General features: G+C 40.2%; 1 protein-coding gene across 1 annotated transcript in view; it reads left to right on the plus strand.

Moving 5' to 3' along the window:
- stx18 (syntaxin 18) overlaps window positions 1-16189 on the plus strand; it is a 198238-nt gene that overhangs the window by 160774 nt on the left and 21275 nt on the right. The window contains exons 6-7 of the mRNA XM_059965274.1: window positions 3701-3816; window positions 12646-12731. Coding sequence (XP_059821257.1) covers window positions 3701-3816; window positions 12646-12731 — 202 coding nt within the window. The remainder of the gene's footprint in view (window positions 1-3700; window positions 3817-12645; window positions 12732-16189) is intronic.

The following is a 16189-nucleotide window of genomic DNA, read 5'->3' on the forward strand; positions in this document are numbered from 1 at the left end:
TCTCATTCTCCGATTTATTCCTTTACAGTCTTTCTCAAACTTCCTGATTATACCGGCTCTGATTCTTCAACCACCCACCTACACAAGGGACAATTTACAATAACCACTTAGCTCCTCAGCTTTGGGTTGTAAGAGGAAACCAGAACACCTGGGTGGTGGAGAAACAGGTGATGTGAGCAGGTAATACGTGCAGTCACATCGGGATTATGCAAACTCCACCTAATTGGTACCCAATGTCAGGATCAAATCTGGATCACGAGAACTTTGGAGGCAGCAGCACTACCTGCTCCATCATATTGCAGTCTTTTGAGCTCTGTCATCAGTAGATATTACCAGGTGGCTAAAGGAAAAGATTCAAGGATGTTCCACAGCTTCCTTGAAAAACCACAATATCTCCACTGACATCTGGGAATCCTTCACAAATGCTGAGTGGAATGCAGGGTTGCTTAGAAATTATATCAGTGTTGTATGCAGATGGCACACCCGTTGGTTGCTGTCATCAGCAAAGGGCTGCAAATCATCAGTTACACATAATCTTAAACAGTTATGTAGCTATTAATTCACTCAACTGATGACCCAAAAGCCTAAATTAATTATCCAGAGACTTAGGACCAATTCAGCGTACAATTCTATGTTAGCTACAGAATTTAAATTCCTGTTAATTAGATGGAATGTGGAACAACAAAGTAATAAAGACCTCAAAAGCAATAGACCTGATTGAACACACTTGGTCCAGTAAAACCCTTAAAGGAAGTTCTGCCAACTTTGCCCGGTTGGTCCATTAATTGAATACAGTCTATCGGATGCTCCTGTTCTCTGAAACAGCCTAGGAAGCCATTATTATCACCTTCTCAAGGGGAAAAAGAGATGGTCAATAAATGGCTCCATGCTGAAAACTGAATAAATCGATAGATAAATGAATAGACTTATTCAAATTGATCTCTATCAAAGCAATGATGTATTGTGTCTGGAGGAAATGTTGAGAATTGTTCTACAATCAAATGTAGCCTGGGAAAGAAGATGGGAGAGTAGGGCCCCTGGTCCTCTGATGGTGCTCTGGAGACTCAAGGAGAGAGGGTCTCTTTAAACATGTGACTAAAAAGCAGTGACCAGCATGGAGAGCGATTGATTTTTTTCCCGACAATGGGAAAACCTAGTAAATGCACTATAAAATGTCATACATCATAAGACCCTCAGTTATTTCTCAATATACCAATGTCCCAGTGTTATACTACTCCAGTTAATAATCCAGTGCATAATATAGCTGCACATTTGCTGCAAACTTTACCTCAGATCTTGCAGCTTTACACATTGCCAAATAATCAACCACATCAGCCACATGCCCAAACAGACTGGCATTGACTTCCTTCACTCAAGCTGATACAAATTGTACCCCAAGGTACTATTTTATTAGCAAGTCCACCAGAAAAACAGTGTTTTAAGAGCCTGACTTCAACTAAACAAGAACGTAACCAAAAAGTACTTCCAGAATTCTATGTGTAGCAGAATCAGAAGACATGCTTGGTAAAACACATGCAAACTACCATCCCAATTAAAACTCCCAAGTATATGTTTCTTAGAAATGGGTTCATTTTCTATATGACTTAATTTTTACATTTCCTATGTATTTTTCTCTATTACATTAATGTGCATGTTTTTTAAATATTATTACAGGTAAAATTAAGCATCTTAGATTTAACTTTATCATAATCTTAAACCATCCACATTTATCTAACTTTATCTTAAATGTTGTAACTCTTCTATCTGTACCCAGTGTGCATCCTAAATTTAGACTGCTGCAGCTTGTTACATTAACAAATGAAATTTCATTCACCAATCACCCTCTAGAACCATTTTATTTGTTTGAATACTTCAAATATATCCTCTTAATGGAGTGGGTTGAAAAATTAGCACAGACTTAATTTAGAATACTTTGTTGCAATTTTGTATAAATTTGCCATTGAGATGAATTGGGCAGCATGTTTTGATCAGAGATTATTCTGCAATTGCATTTATAGCAGCTCAATACTTTTGGGCCTAGGGCCGATTTCATTGTATACATAACTATTGTAATTGTATCCCTGAGTGTTCATTTCTGATTGGATCCATTATGCAAATATTGCTTGTGTCACTGTTTTTTGAATGAATAATTAGTGGTATTTATGCTTTCCAAGTTTTTGTAATTATTGTAAAATTGTTCTCTTGTTTTTATTCTGGTTATATTGCCACCTGGATGGTTTAAAAGAAAAAGAATGTGTTAATCATTCTTGTTTTCATTCTTCCATGTTTTTTAATCTTAATGAGTTCAGCACATGTAAGAGATATTACCAGCAGTATTTCTTAAGATGTTTTGGTAATTATAAATATAAAATGTTAAAGTCATAATAGAGTTGAAGTCTGTTTCCATTTAAATATTAATTCCATATAAACAACATTTATACAGAAAGCAGTAACATTATATTCAAACGAGCAAGGAGAAATGGAATGGTGCTTATTTGGGAGTATAAATATGAGAGTATACAGCAAAGATCAACTTGCTATACACTGTTATATTAATGCTCCCTTTGGTCAGGGATTTTCTGGTTCTGAATTCAGAACTGCACAAGACCAAAGCATTGTAGGCTGTTGAATAGCTCATGACAGAACACACAAAGGAAACCTGAGGTTGTACCAAGTCCAAGTTCTCATTGCAATGTTTGTCCTGGGGTGTGGTGAAGGTCAATCGTGGCAGAGGGTAGCTATCAGGTATTAGTAGGTTGAAAGCAAGCCATGAGGTCAGTGTAGGATTGAGGGTTGTGTGAGGAGACTCGGGGAGGAAAGGGCTAGGCTAAAATTTTTAGGCAAGAAGTACACGCTGAGCATATCAGTGGTCAGGAGTTGGAGAGTAGCTGGGGGCTGTGTTTACAATTTGGGGGAGTGGAGTGTCAGCGAAGAACTGTGCAATGAGTAAATAGATTACTTAGAAAGGTGCCTACCTGAATCAGGCATCCAAAGCTGGGATCTGGTCATGCAAATCACCAGTGTAACAGAGAAGTAGACTTTGATATGAAGGTCTACACTGATAGCAGTGGTATAGCCCCTCATTCAAAATGCTGATGTATAGCCCCTCATTCAAAATCCAGGCATGGGCTGTTCTGGCTCCTCTGCTTTAATCCATCAGCTACACAGAAGTCCTGGAAAGAAAATGGTGGATTTCACAGAACTCATAGTTTCCTTTGTGTATCTTTTTATTCTGGGGAAAAGTTAACAATCTATTTCCTACATGATCTTGGGAGGAACTGAAAATTATCAATAAGCTATGGAAACAGAGTGGTATTGAAAATTAAGTAATGTGATAAATACAATGGAGTAACATAGAAGTGGAAGAACAAAAATAATGAAACAATAATTCTCCATGATTTAAAATTTGAGCCGCAAATGGCTCAGTGGCTTAGTTTGTTGCTGAGTGGCATTAATCACTAATCATGAAATGTTTTATTTATAACATTATGATTAGAAGGGATAGAAGCCCCTGAGATTTAGAAATATTAAGAGTGATATGATTAAATTAAATGGAATATTGCAGAAGTCTTATTTTTATTTTATCTTTGATTGCGAGAGACATTTTTAATTCTAAGTGAACTTGTGAATGAAGTAATATAGGGATGAGAAAATCCAGTTTGCTGTTATATGGTGTTCTAACAGAATTACTTTTTCATAGGTCAAGACTTGAGCCTGAACAGCATAGCAAAAAGATGTCAATTTCATCTTCAGAGAGGATTCCTCCAACTGGGTCTGAAAGTTTGGAGGAGTTAGTTTTAAAAGAAGAAAGCAATGGTTTGTAACAGTTGATAACTGCATGTGTTTGCCTTTTCAGAATGGCAGGCAGTGACTAGTGGGGTACCGCAAGGCTCAGTGCTAGGGCCCCAGTTGTTTACAATATATATTAATGATTTAGATGAGGGAATTAAATGCAGCATCTCCAAATTTGCAGATGACACGAAGCTGGGCGGCGGTGTTAGTTGTGAGGAGGATGCTAAGAGGATGCAGGGTGACTTGGATAGGTTAGGTGAGTGGGCAAGTTCATGGCAGATGCAATTTAATGTGGATAAATGTGAGGTTATCCACTTTTGTTGCAAGAACAGGAAAACAGATTATTATCTGAACGGTGGCCGATTAGGAAAAGGGGAGATGCAACGAGACCTGGGTGTCATTGTACACCAGTCATTGAAGGTGGGCATGCAGGTACAGCAGGTGGTGAAAAAGGCAAATGGTATGTTGGCATTCACAGCAAAAGGATTTGAGTACAGGAGCAGGGAGGTTCTACTGCAATTGTACAAGACCTTGGTGAGACTGCACCTAGAATATTGTGTCCAGTTTTGGTCCCCTAATCTGAGGAAAGACATCCTTGCCATAGAGGGAGTACAGAGAAGGTTCACCAGATTGATTCCTGGGATGGCAGGACTTTCATACGAAGAAAGACTGGATCGTCTAGGCTTATACTCACTGGAATTTAGAAGATTGAGGGGGGATCTTATTGAAACGTATAAAATTCTAAAGGGATTGGACAGGCTAGATGCAGGAAGATTGTTTCCAATGTTGGGGAAGTCCAGAACGAAGGGTCACAGTTTAAGGATAAAGGGGGAGCCCTTTAGGACCGAGATGAGGAAAAACTTCTTCACACAGAGAGTGGTGAATCTGTGGAATTCTCTGCCACAGGAAACAGTTGAGGCCGGTTCATTGGCTATATTTAAGAGGAAGTTAGATATGGCCCTTGTGGCTAAAGGGATCAGGAGGTATGGAGAGAAAGCAGGTACAGGGTTCTGAGTTGGATGATCAGCCATGATCATACTGAATGGCGGTGCAGGCTCAAAGGGCTGAATGGCCTACTCCTGCACCTTTCTATGTTTCTATGTAATAATATCTTATAGGCGTGATGTATTTTGAAAGCTTAAGAAATCAAAAGCATGAAGTGTGAGTTTACAAGACAGACTCTAGTTAATTGTAATGGAATCATGACATAAGGACGTAAGAAATAGGAGCAGAAGTAGGCCATCTGGCCCATCAAGCCTGCTTGACCATTCAGGAAGATCATGGCTGATCTGGCCATGGACTCATCTCCACCTACCTGCCTTTTCCCCATAACCCTTAGTTCCTCTTCTCTATCCAACCTTGTCTTAAATATATTTAATCATGTAGTCTCCACTGCTTCATTGGACAGAGAATTCCACAGATTCACCACTCTCTTGGAAAAGCAGTTCCTCCTTATCTCCATCCTAAATCTACTCCCCGGAATCTTGAGGCTATGTCCCATAGTTCTAGTCTCACCTACCAGTGGAAACAACTTTCCTGCCTCTATTTTATCTATACCTTTCATAATTTTATATGTTTCTGTAAGATATCCTCTCATTCTTCTGAATTCCAGTGAGCACAGTCCAGGCGACTCAATCTCCCCTCATAGTCTAACCCCATCATCTCTGGAATCAACCTGCTGAACCTCCTCTGCAACGCCTCCAAAGCAAGTATATCCTCCTTCATTTAAGGAGAATGGAACTGCACAAAGTACTCCAGGTGCAGCCTCACCAGTACCCTGTACGGTTGCAGCATAACCTCCCTGCTCTTAAATTTAATCCCTCTAGCAACGGCCAACATTCCATTTGCCTTCTTGATAGTCTGCTCCATCTGCAAACCAACCTTTTGTGATGCATGCATAAGCATTTCCAAGTTCCTCTGCGCAGCAGCATGCTACAAATTTTTTACCATTTAAATGATAATCTGCTCTTTCATTTTTCCTTGGATGACCTTGCATTTACAACATCGTTTTCCATCTGCCAGACCCTTGCCCACTCACTTAACCTGTCTATATCTCTCTGAAGATTCTCTGTATCTTCTGCATAATTTGCTTTTCTACACAACTTAGTGTCATCAGCAATCTTAGATACACTACACTCAGCACCCTCTTCTAGATAATTGATGTATATCATGGATAGTTGTGGGCCCAGCACCGACCCATGGCACACTGTTCACCATTGATTGCTAACCGGAGTAACACCCATGTATCCCAACTCTCTGCTTTCTGTTAGTTAACCAATCCTCTCTCCATGCTAATACATCACCCCCAACTCCATACATCCTTATCTTATGGATAAGTCTTTGATGTGGCACCTTATCGAATGTCTTCTAGAAATTCAAGTAAATAACATCCATCTGTTCCCCTCTGTGCTCATTATATCCTCAAAGAACTCCAGTAAGTTTATCAAACAGGACCTGCCTTTGCTGAATCCATGCTGTGTCCACCTGATGGATCCATTTCTTTCCAGATGCCTCGCTGTTTCTTCTTTAATGATAGCTTCAAGCATTTTCCCAACTACAGATGTTAAACTAACTGGCCTATAGTTACCTGCCTTTTGCCTATATCCTTTTTTGAACAGTGGCGAGACATTTGCCATCTTTCAATCTGCCGGGACCTATCCAGAGTCCAGAGAATTTTAGTAAATTATCAACCAAATCATTGACTATAACCTCTGCCATTTATTTCAGTATATTGGTATGCTTTCCATCAGGACCAGAGGAATTATCTATCTTCAGGACCACAAGTTTCATCAGCACTCTCTAGTGATAGCTATTGTATCGAGGTCAACACCTCATATCGCATCCATGACATCTCTCTTTGGCACGTTAGATGTGTCTTCCACCGTGAAGACCAACACCAAATAGTCATTCAAAGCCTTGGCTACTTCCTCATTACCCAATATCAATTCCCCTTCTTGTCCACCAAGGGATCTACATTCACTATAGCCACCCTTTCCAGCTTTATATAATTATAAAAACCTTTACTAGCCATTTTTATATTTTATGCTAGTTATTTTCATAATCTAGCTTCCCTTTCATTATTGCTCGCTTACTGGTACTTTGTTGCTTTTTAAAGTTTTCCCAATCTTCCAGTTTCCCCCTACTCTTGGCAACTTTGTATGCACGAACTTTTAGGTTGATGCCTTATTTTATTTCTTTAGTTATCCAAATCTGGCTCTCCCCACCCTTACTGTCGTTGCTTTTAACTGGAATATACTTCTGTTGAGCACTGTGAAAAACCTTTTTGAAAGCCTTCCACTGTTCCTCAACTGTCCCACCATATATACAGCCTGTGTTTCATTCTACACCAACCAAATCCTCCTCATCCCATTGTAGTCTCCATTGTTTAAGCATAATACACTGGTTTTAGATTGAACTATTGCATCCTCCATTTGTATGAGAAATTCAATCATACTGTGATCACTCTTTCCAAGAGGAACCCTGAGTACAAGATCACTAATTTTACCTTGTCTCACTGCACAGGACCAGATCTAAGATAACACGTTCCCTTGTAGGTTCAGTAACATGCTAGTCAAGAAAGCCATAATGGATGCATTCTATGAAGTCTGCCGCAAGACTGCCTCGACCAACTTGATTCACCCAATCTACGTGCAAGTTGAAGTCCCCCAGATAACTGCTATTCCAGTTATTTTGGAATATCAGTTATCCAGTGAAATAAACTGATATTTCTCTGTTTATTGCCAATGCCACAGTAGTGTTATTATTCAGTGGCGGATAGACAACTCCCACCAATGATTTTTTCCCTTTACTATTCCTAATCTGTACTCAGATGGATTCAACATTCAGCTCATTGGATCTTTTATCGTCTCTCACTATCGCCCTGATTTCATCTTTAATTAGGAACATTGCCCCACTTCTCTTACCTTCCAGCCTATCCTTCCATATTACCTGATATCCTTGGATATTTAATTCCCAATCCTCTCCACCTTGCAACCACATCTCTGTAATGACCACTAAATCATACCGCTTTGTACTGATTTGAGCCAGAAGTTCACTGACCTTGTTTCGAATATTATGGGCATTCAGATAAAAAGGCCTTACACTCATTTTGCTTTTAAAATCTTGTAGTCTTTTACTCTTTTGCACTTCACTTTTCTTCACACCACTCTTACTTTTCTCTTTTTTATCTTTTGTTTTTTCTTTATCTTTCTTCACACTTTTCTGTTTTACTTTATCCATATGTCTCCAATCTGTTGAACCCATCCTCCTGCTATTTAGTTTAAAGCCCTGTTCACAGCCTGAGTTGTATGATTGGCTAGGATCCCTGTCCCATCATGGTTCAGGTGGAGCCCATCCCATTGGAACAGCTCTCTCCTTTCCCAATACTAGTGCCGATTTCGCATGAATTCAAACCCACTTCTTCCACACCAATCCTTCAGTCACGCAGTTAATTCTCTAATCTTCTTGACTTGACCCTATGCCAATTTACACGTGGCTCAGGTAGTAATACAAAGATTACTACCTTTTTGGTTCTGCTTTTTAATTTAGCCCCTAGCTGCTCAAATTCCCTCAGCAGAACCTCTTTCCTCATTCTACCTATGTCACGGGTACCCACATGGACCACGGCAACTGGATCTTCCCCACCCACTGCAAATTCCTCTTCAGGTCAGATAAGATGTCCTGAACCCAGGCACTAGGCAGGCAACACAGTCTTCAGAACACTATCCTCATGACAGAGAACTTATTTATTCCTCTGACTATACTATCCCCAGTTACCACTACATTTCTCTTCTTTCCCCCCGAATTGCGGTGCCACAGTTAAGTTGCTCATCCTTCCTACAGCCCCCACTCTTCATCCACACAGGGAGCAAAAATCTCAGACCTGTTGGACAAGCTCAAGGGCTAAGGCTCCTCCAGCACTGTCTCCTGGATGACACTACCCACCACACTCACAATCAAACCCTCTTGTCCCTGACCACAGACCGGAGTTAAGGCAACTAATCTAATGGGTGTGACTACCTCCTGAAGTAGAGTGTCCAGGTAACCCTCCCCCTCCCTGATTTGCCACAGTGTTTGAAGGTCAGATTCCAGGTCATCAACTTTGATCCTGAGATTCTCGAGCAGCCAACACTTGTTGCAGGTGTGGTCACCAGGAACCACAATTAGGTCCACCAGCTCCCACATCATGCAGCTACAACACATCACCTGATCCTGCAATATCCCTACTTTATTTAATTAGCTGTAATTTAGTGACTTTTTATTCAACCAATACAAAAGCTTACCTGCTACTCACTTGAGCCACCTCACAAAAGTTCCCACTCCTACATTGGTCCACTCACACAATGGCCGCTCCACTTTGACTCTGCTTTACTTTTAGTTGCTCCTGTTAATGAATCGCAGATCGATTGGTCCGCCACTAATGCACCAGTCCCCATGAAACGCTCCTTTTTTAAACTTTTCTCCCTGGCCTGTGCAAAGCTCTCTCTCTCTTCAAATCGATTGGCCCACCGCTAATGAATTACATTGACAATACAGTATATGTGATGTTCTAAATGCAAAGGTTCATTTCAATAAGTAGACATATTTAAAAAAATGTTCATGTTGCAAACAGCCACTATTAAAAAAAAGATGACACTATGTAAAATGTAGAATCTATTTTATATTGATTAAAAACAACTGTAAAATACTCAAACTGCATAGTAATTAAAACTTTGGCAATAGGTATGTACCTTTTAACAGGGAAAGACATACAGAAAGAAAATGTTTTACAAGTGAGGAAAATTTTGCTTAGTTCAATAAATATCAGCATTTTGAAGGCAGCAGGGTAATTACCAGTAACTTTGGAAATTACCAGTAACTGATTTTAATATCTAATCTAGATGAAGCAAATAAAATAAACCAAACAGTGCCGTTAAATTACAGAGGAAAAGGTGTTTTAAATTCATGGAATTTCTCTGTCATCAACTGAAAATTAATCATTTTGGCTTAGTTTTCCTTTCTCTACTGGAATAACATTACCTGATGATCATTAACACAGACAGGGTAGCATAATATTCTTCTAACTGCTCCAATAAGTCTCTTGGTCTCATCTTGTAACAGAGATCTCCTGGGTTCTACAAATCCCTCACCCACCTTCCCAGAAACTGAAAGCTAACTTGTTTTCTCCTTTTACCTATTCTGATGAGGAAACTTGGACCTGCAATTATGGGGATGAGTGTATAGACATTAAGAAAGACAATGTGCTGGAGCTTTTGAAAGGTATTAAGTTAGTTAAGTCGCCAGTGAAGGTGGTAAAGGTGGATACAGTAGGGTCTTTTAAGAGACTCTTAGATAGGTACATGGAGCTTAGAAAAATAGAGGGCTATGCACGAGGAAAATTCTAGGCAGCTTCTAGAGTATGTTATAAGGTCAGCACAACATTGTGGGGGTGAAGGGCCTGTAATGTGCTGTAGATTTTCTATTTTCTATGTTCTAGTTCTAAATATCAGCTGTTTCTCTTTACACAAATGCTGCTCGACCTGTTAAGATTCCCAGCATCCTGGGTAAACTGAATATCACACACCAGATTATCCAACAAAATTTACTTGGAATCCAGGCATTAAATATCATCAAGCAAAAATAATTTCATCTTTGTCAGCTAATCTTGGTCTCTATCAGGTCACCTCTCATCCTCCATCGCTCCAAGGAGAGAAAGTCGAGTTCACTCAACCTATTCTCATAAGGCATGCTCCCCAATGCAGGCAACATCCTTGCGTAACACTTACCCAACAGGCTGGTATATGTCTAGGGGAAAAGGAGATCCAACCACTCACCAACCCCACCTCCCATACACGCAGGTGCTGAGAGAATCAAGTTTATGCCGTGCACACACACACCGTATCAAACTCACACCAGACACTGTTATGGAATACACTTTAAAGATTTTACTAAAACTAAAAGAATACTATGCAATACAATATATATGAAGGAAAAGAAAATAAAATAAAAGGCGCCAACTTTTCAAAGTTCAGTCAGTTCAGTGCACATCATTGGAAGTCAACCATCGAACCATTCGACCCCTCGTCACTTTCCTCCGACCTCCACGTCCTTGCACCTGGGACCACCCGGGTGGTCGACCGACCTGTGCAGTGCATGTCCACCTTCCTCGACGTCTTCTTCCCGACTCCCCTGAAAAGACCGCGAAAACCCCTAAGCTCCCAGCTTCACAAGACAAAATAACATTCCCCATTGGTCAACAAATTAATACAATCCCGATATCAGCAAGTCTAAAGCTAAACAACTGCGAGAGAAAGCACTTATCATACAAAGAAGCATTCCTACTCTTAACAAAACAAAGAAGCCATTTTGATTAACATACACAGTACATTGTACACTTGTAAATCTTCTCTGCATCCTTTCTATGGTTTCCATACAGATACTTGAATAAAGTGAAAGAAGAGGCAATGGCTAATGTTTAAAAGATATATAATGTACAAGTAAATTTTGCTCTTTAATTCAATTAACCTCAGCAAGAAGTGGGAATAAGACATACATTTTAGGAGACAATAGCATTACGTCAAACAAAAAGATGGATATCAGAAACTAAAATGAAATTTGAATTCCTCAAAGAAAGACTGAAGTACTGCAAAAGAAAGAGAAAGTCAAATACAAGAGTAAGCTAACTCTTAACTTAAAAATGGGCTTCAGATATGTTAAAAGGAAAAGATCAGCTTTGTGTCTGTCATCATAGAAGACAGAACACTTCTTGGAAATAGTGAATTTCTATGTTCTCGAGCAAATAAAGATCACAAAGATTTTAACAGTATTAATGGTGAATATATTTGGACTGAAAGGTGGTAAATCCCCAAGGTCTGATGACCTGCATTCTCGTGCTTAGAAGGATACAATAGGCCTGATCAGAACCAGGGATCATAATTTTTCAAGTTCAAGAACAAGTTTATTGTCATCTGACTGTGCAGTACTGTGCAAAAGTCTTAAGCATCCTACATTTTTTATATGGTTTCAGATGGTATGATCTCCACAGAGGCCATACCATCATCTAGGCTGTCTGGGATTACCTGGAGAGATGGAAATAAGCAAGACAGCCAAAGTGTGCAGATTAACTGTGGCAAGTTCTCCAAGACAAACAATCTACCAGCTGATTTTCTTATAAAGCTGCACCTGACAGTGTACCTAAGAGAATTAATGCAGTTTTAAAGGCAAAGGATGGTCACACCAAACATTGATTTGGGTTTTTTTCTCACTTTTTATTGCTCTTTATAGTACTTTTTTAATAGTTAGGAACTTTTCATTATTTTGAAAGGATCTTCGCTTTACAGAAATGTTTACATGTCCCTAAGACTTTTGCACAATATTGTATACAATCAAATGAAAAAACATTTCTCTGGTCCATGGTGTACCCAGAAAACATACATCACACACAGGATATAAAATAAAATATTACCACAAATAGGTCAATAATCTATAATTCAACATGCATGTAGTGCACAGTATAAATAAACAGTAAACAGTTAAAGAAGAATTGAGCATTTAGCACAGAGATGAAAAGTTTTTTTTAAAGTAAAACCTACACATGAGTATTTAGTAAACACTCTGAAAATATTTTCCAGTATAATGCCTCTTATATAGATTACAGAGAAAAACAAGAAGCATTATCATAGGAACAGGTCACTTACTCTACTGATGTTTTTGCTGTGTACATATATAATTCTAATTTAATCTTCTCAAGCTATAATGTATCCTACTCATTTCTTCCTCATGTGATTATCCAGCTTCCTTTTCAAAGAATCAGTCATTTCCTTAAATTTAGCATCAAAGATAAAATTATTTTGCATGTATTTTCTTTACACATAGGAAACATGTTTCCAGAGCCACAGGATAATTTAGGTCTTTGGAATGATGCAAAGAGTGATGAACTTTCACCTGAAGAAATACAAATAGTAAGTTCAGTTCTTTAATATAATTAATACTTATTTTATGGTTCCTGAACCTAAAAACAAGTCACTTGTTTATGGTTAATAGTATCAAGTTAACTTTTGAGTGCAATTACATCAGACTCTGAGGAATACTAAAGTGTCACCCTTATTCTTTCAAAGAAGTTTAACCATCCAAATGGCCTTTCTGTCTCATATTTGCTTTTCAATAACATTGTATTTGTGCTGCATTTGAATTATTGCTATTCATTACATGAAGATGTAAGATTCAATTTTCTGTTCTATTCTGAAATATGAGATTTTCTGAAAGCTCTAAAAGCAAAAGCATAATATTATATTGTAGATGCCAAGAATCTGAAATGAAAACATAACAAAAAAATTCACTCTCACTCATGCTGTCTGACTGGCTGAGTATTTTGCAGATTTTTGTCTTTAATTTCTTTCATTTATCTTTATTGTTTTTCTACACTATACAGTCATGGGATCTGCATTTCATTTAAATGTCTTTTGAGGGGATGTTTGAAATGTAGATTTATGAATTTATGAAATTATATATGCAGTGTGTAAGGAAGGTTTGATACAAAATATCTGCATGCCTCTCTGGCAGGTATCTTTCCTAAAATAAGACCAAGACTGCATTTATACTCGTCTTTCTAAAATTGCTCTTCAAAAACAACTTGAAGATATTCCATGGGGACAATTGAACTTATTATAAATGATTGTATATTGAGATGGAATTTGATTTGGTTGATTTTATTTGTTTGTTAACTTTTAACAAAGGATTGTAATTGCTTTTTTTGTTTAGAAGTTTATTTTAACATCTCAAGTTAATTTTGCCTTTAGAATTTTAAAATTTTAAAATTTGCTTTCAACCTCATAGAATTTCCCCGGAGATAGCAAAAGCACTAGTTTACTCAATTGGCTCAAAAATACATCATCAGAATGGAAATTACAGGCTGCACCCGATTGCAATTTGGGAGAAGAAACATATTTAAATAAAGAAGAAGAAGCAGAAGTAGTTTCATGAGCTATTTGCAGGATGTCACCACTGTCATCTTACCTGAGCCTTTAGCATTATTTGTCCTCAGTAAGGGCCTCACCTTTGTCCCCCTTTGTCAACACCTCAGCAAGTTCCGCGTATGCCATGGTGCTGAACTTTTCTTTGAGCCTACTTCTTCGGCAAGGACTCTCCCACCTGCACTGATGACCCCTTCTTCTGTCTTCAACCCTCCTCCTCTTCATGAACACCCTGCTCTGGTCTTTTGCCTGCTCTGGATCTCTTTAATGCTAACTGCCAACGGGACATCAACTATCTCGACTTCCAATTCCAACCTCACTCCTTCCGAACGCTTCGCTCTCCATTCCCCCTGCACCAATCTCAACTTCACTATAAAACCCACTGATAAGGGCAGCGCTGTTGTAGTCTGGCGTACTGACCTCTACCTAGCCAAGGCACAGCGACAACTCTCTGATACCTCCTCTTATTTACCCCTCAATCATGACCTCACTATGGAGCGCCAGGCCACCATCTCCCACACCATCACCAACCTTATCAGCTCTGGGGATCTCCCATCCACTGCCACCAACCTCATAGTTCCCACACCCCACACTTCCCGTTTCTACCTCCTACCCAAGATCCACAAACCTGCCTGTCCAGGTAGACCTTTTGTCTCAGCTTGCTCCTGCCCCACTGAACTCATTTCTGCATACTTTGACACTGTTTTATTCCCCCTTGTTCAATCCCTTCCCACCTATGTTTGTGACACTTCTTACGCTTTGAATTTTTTCAATGATTTTAAGTTCCCTGGCCCCCACCGCCTTATTTTCATCATGGAGTCCAGTCCCTATGTACCTCCATTCCTCCACCAGGAAGGTCTCAAAGCTCTCCGCTTTTTTTTGGATTCCAGACCTATCCAATTCCCCTCTACCACCACTCTCCTCCGTCTAGCAGAATTAGTTCTTTCTCTCAATAATTTCTCCTTTGGCTACTCCTTCCAAACCAAAAATGTAGCCATTGGCACCTGTATGGGTCCCAGCTGTGCCTGCCTTTTTGTTGGCTTTGTGGAACAGTCCCCCTCTTGGGTATCTGTTCCCCTCTTTTCCCTCACTACATTGACAACTGCATTGGCGCTGCCTCCTGCACGCATGCTGAGCTTGTTGACTTCATTAACTTTGCCTCCAACTTTCACCCTGCTCTCAAATTTACCTGGTCTATTTCCGACACCTCCCTCCCCTTTCTTGACCCTTCTGTCTCCATCTCTGGAGACGGCTTATCTACTGATATTTACTATAAGCCTACTGACCCTCACAGCTACATGGACTATTCCTCTTCCCACCCTGTCTCTTGCAAAAATGCCATCCCCTTCTCGCAATTCCTCCGTCAACGCTGCATCTGCTCTCAGGATGAGGCTTTTCATTCCAGGACGAAGGAGATGTCTTCCTTTTTTTAAACAAAGGGACTTCCCTTCCTCCACCATCAACTCTGCTCTGAAACACATATCTCCCATTTCACGCACATCTGCTCTCGCCCCATCCACCCGCCACCCCAGTAGGGATAGGGTTCCCCTTGTCCTCACCTACCACCTACCAGCCTCCGAGCCCAACATATAATTCTCCGTAACTTCCGCCACCTCCAATGGGATCCCACTACCAAACACATCTTTCCCTCCCTCCACTTTCTGCTTTCCGCAGGGATCGCTCCCTATGCGACTCCCTTGTCCATTCGTTCCTCCCATCCCTTCCCACCAATCTCCCTCCTGGCACCTACAAGTGCTACACCTGCCCTTACACTTCTTTCCTCACCACCATTCAGAGCCGCAGACAGTCCTTCCAGGTGAGGCGACACTTCACTTGTGAGTTGGCCCGGTGCAGCCTTTTATATATTGGTGAGACCTGACGCAGACTGGGAGACTGTTTCACTGAACACCTACGCTCTGTCTGCCAGAGAAAGCAGGATCTCCCAGTGGCCACACATTTTAATTCCACATCCCATTCCTATTCTGATAAGTCTATCCATGGCCTCCTCTACTGTCAAGATGAAGCCACACTCAGGTTGGAGGAACAACACCTTATGTTCCGTCTGGGTAGCCTCCAACCTGATGGCATGAACATTGATTTCTCTAACTTCTGTTAATGCCCCTCCTCCCCTTCTTACCCCATCCCTTATTTATTTATTCCCCCCTTTCCCCCCCTTTTTTTTCTCGCTCTGCCCATCACTCTTTGCCTGTTCTCCATCTCCCTCTGGTGCTCCCCTCTCCCCTTCTTTCTCCCGAGGCCTCCCATCCCATGATCCTTTCCCTTCTCCAGCTCTGTATCCCTTTTGCCAATCACCTTTCCAGCCCTTAGCTTCACCCCACCCCCTCCTGTCTTTACCTACCATTTCAAATTTCCCGCTCCCCCTCCTACTTTCAAATCTCTCAGTATCTTTTCTTTCAGTTAGTCCTAACGAAGGGTCTTGGCCCGAA

This window comes from Hypanus sabinus, chromosome 3 (genome assembly GCF_030144855.1).
Source record: "Hypanus sabinus isolate sHypSab1 chromosome 3, sHypSab1.hap1, whole genome shotgun sequence".
NCBI classification, from domain to species: Eukaryota; Metazoa; Chordata; class Chondrichthyes; order Myliobatiformes; family Dasyatidae; genus Hypanus; species Hypanus sabinus.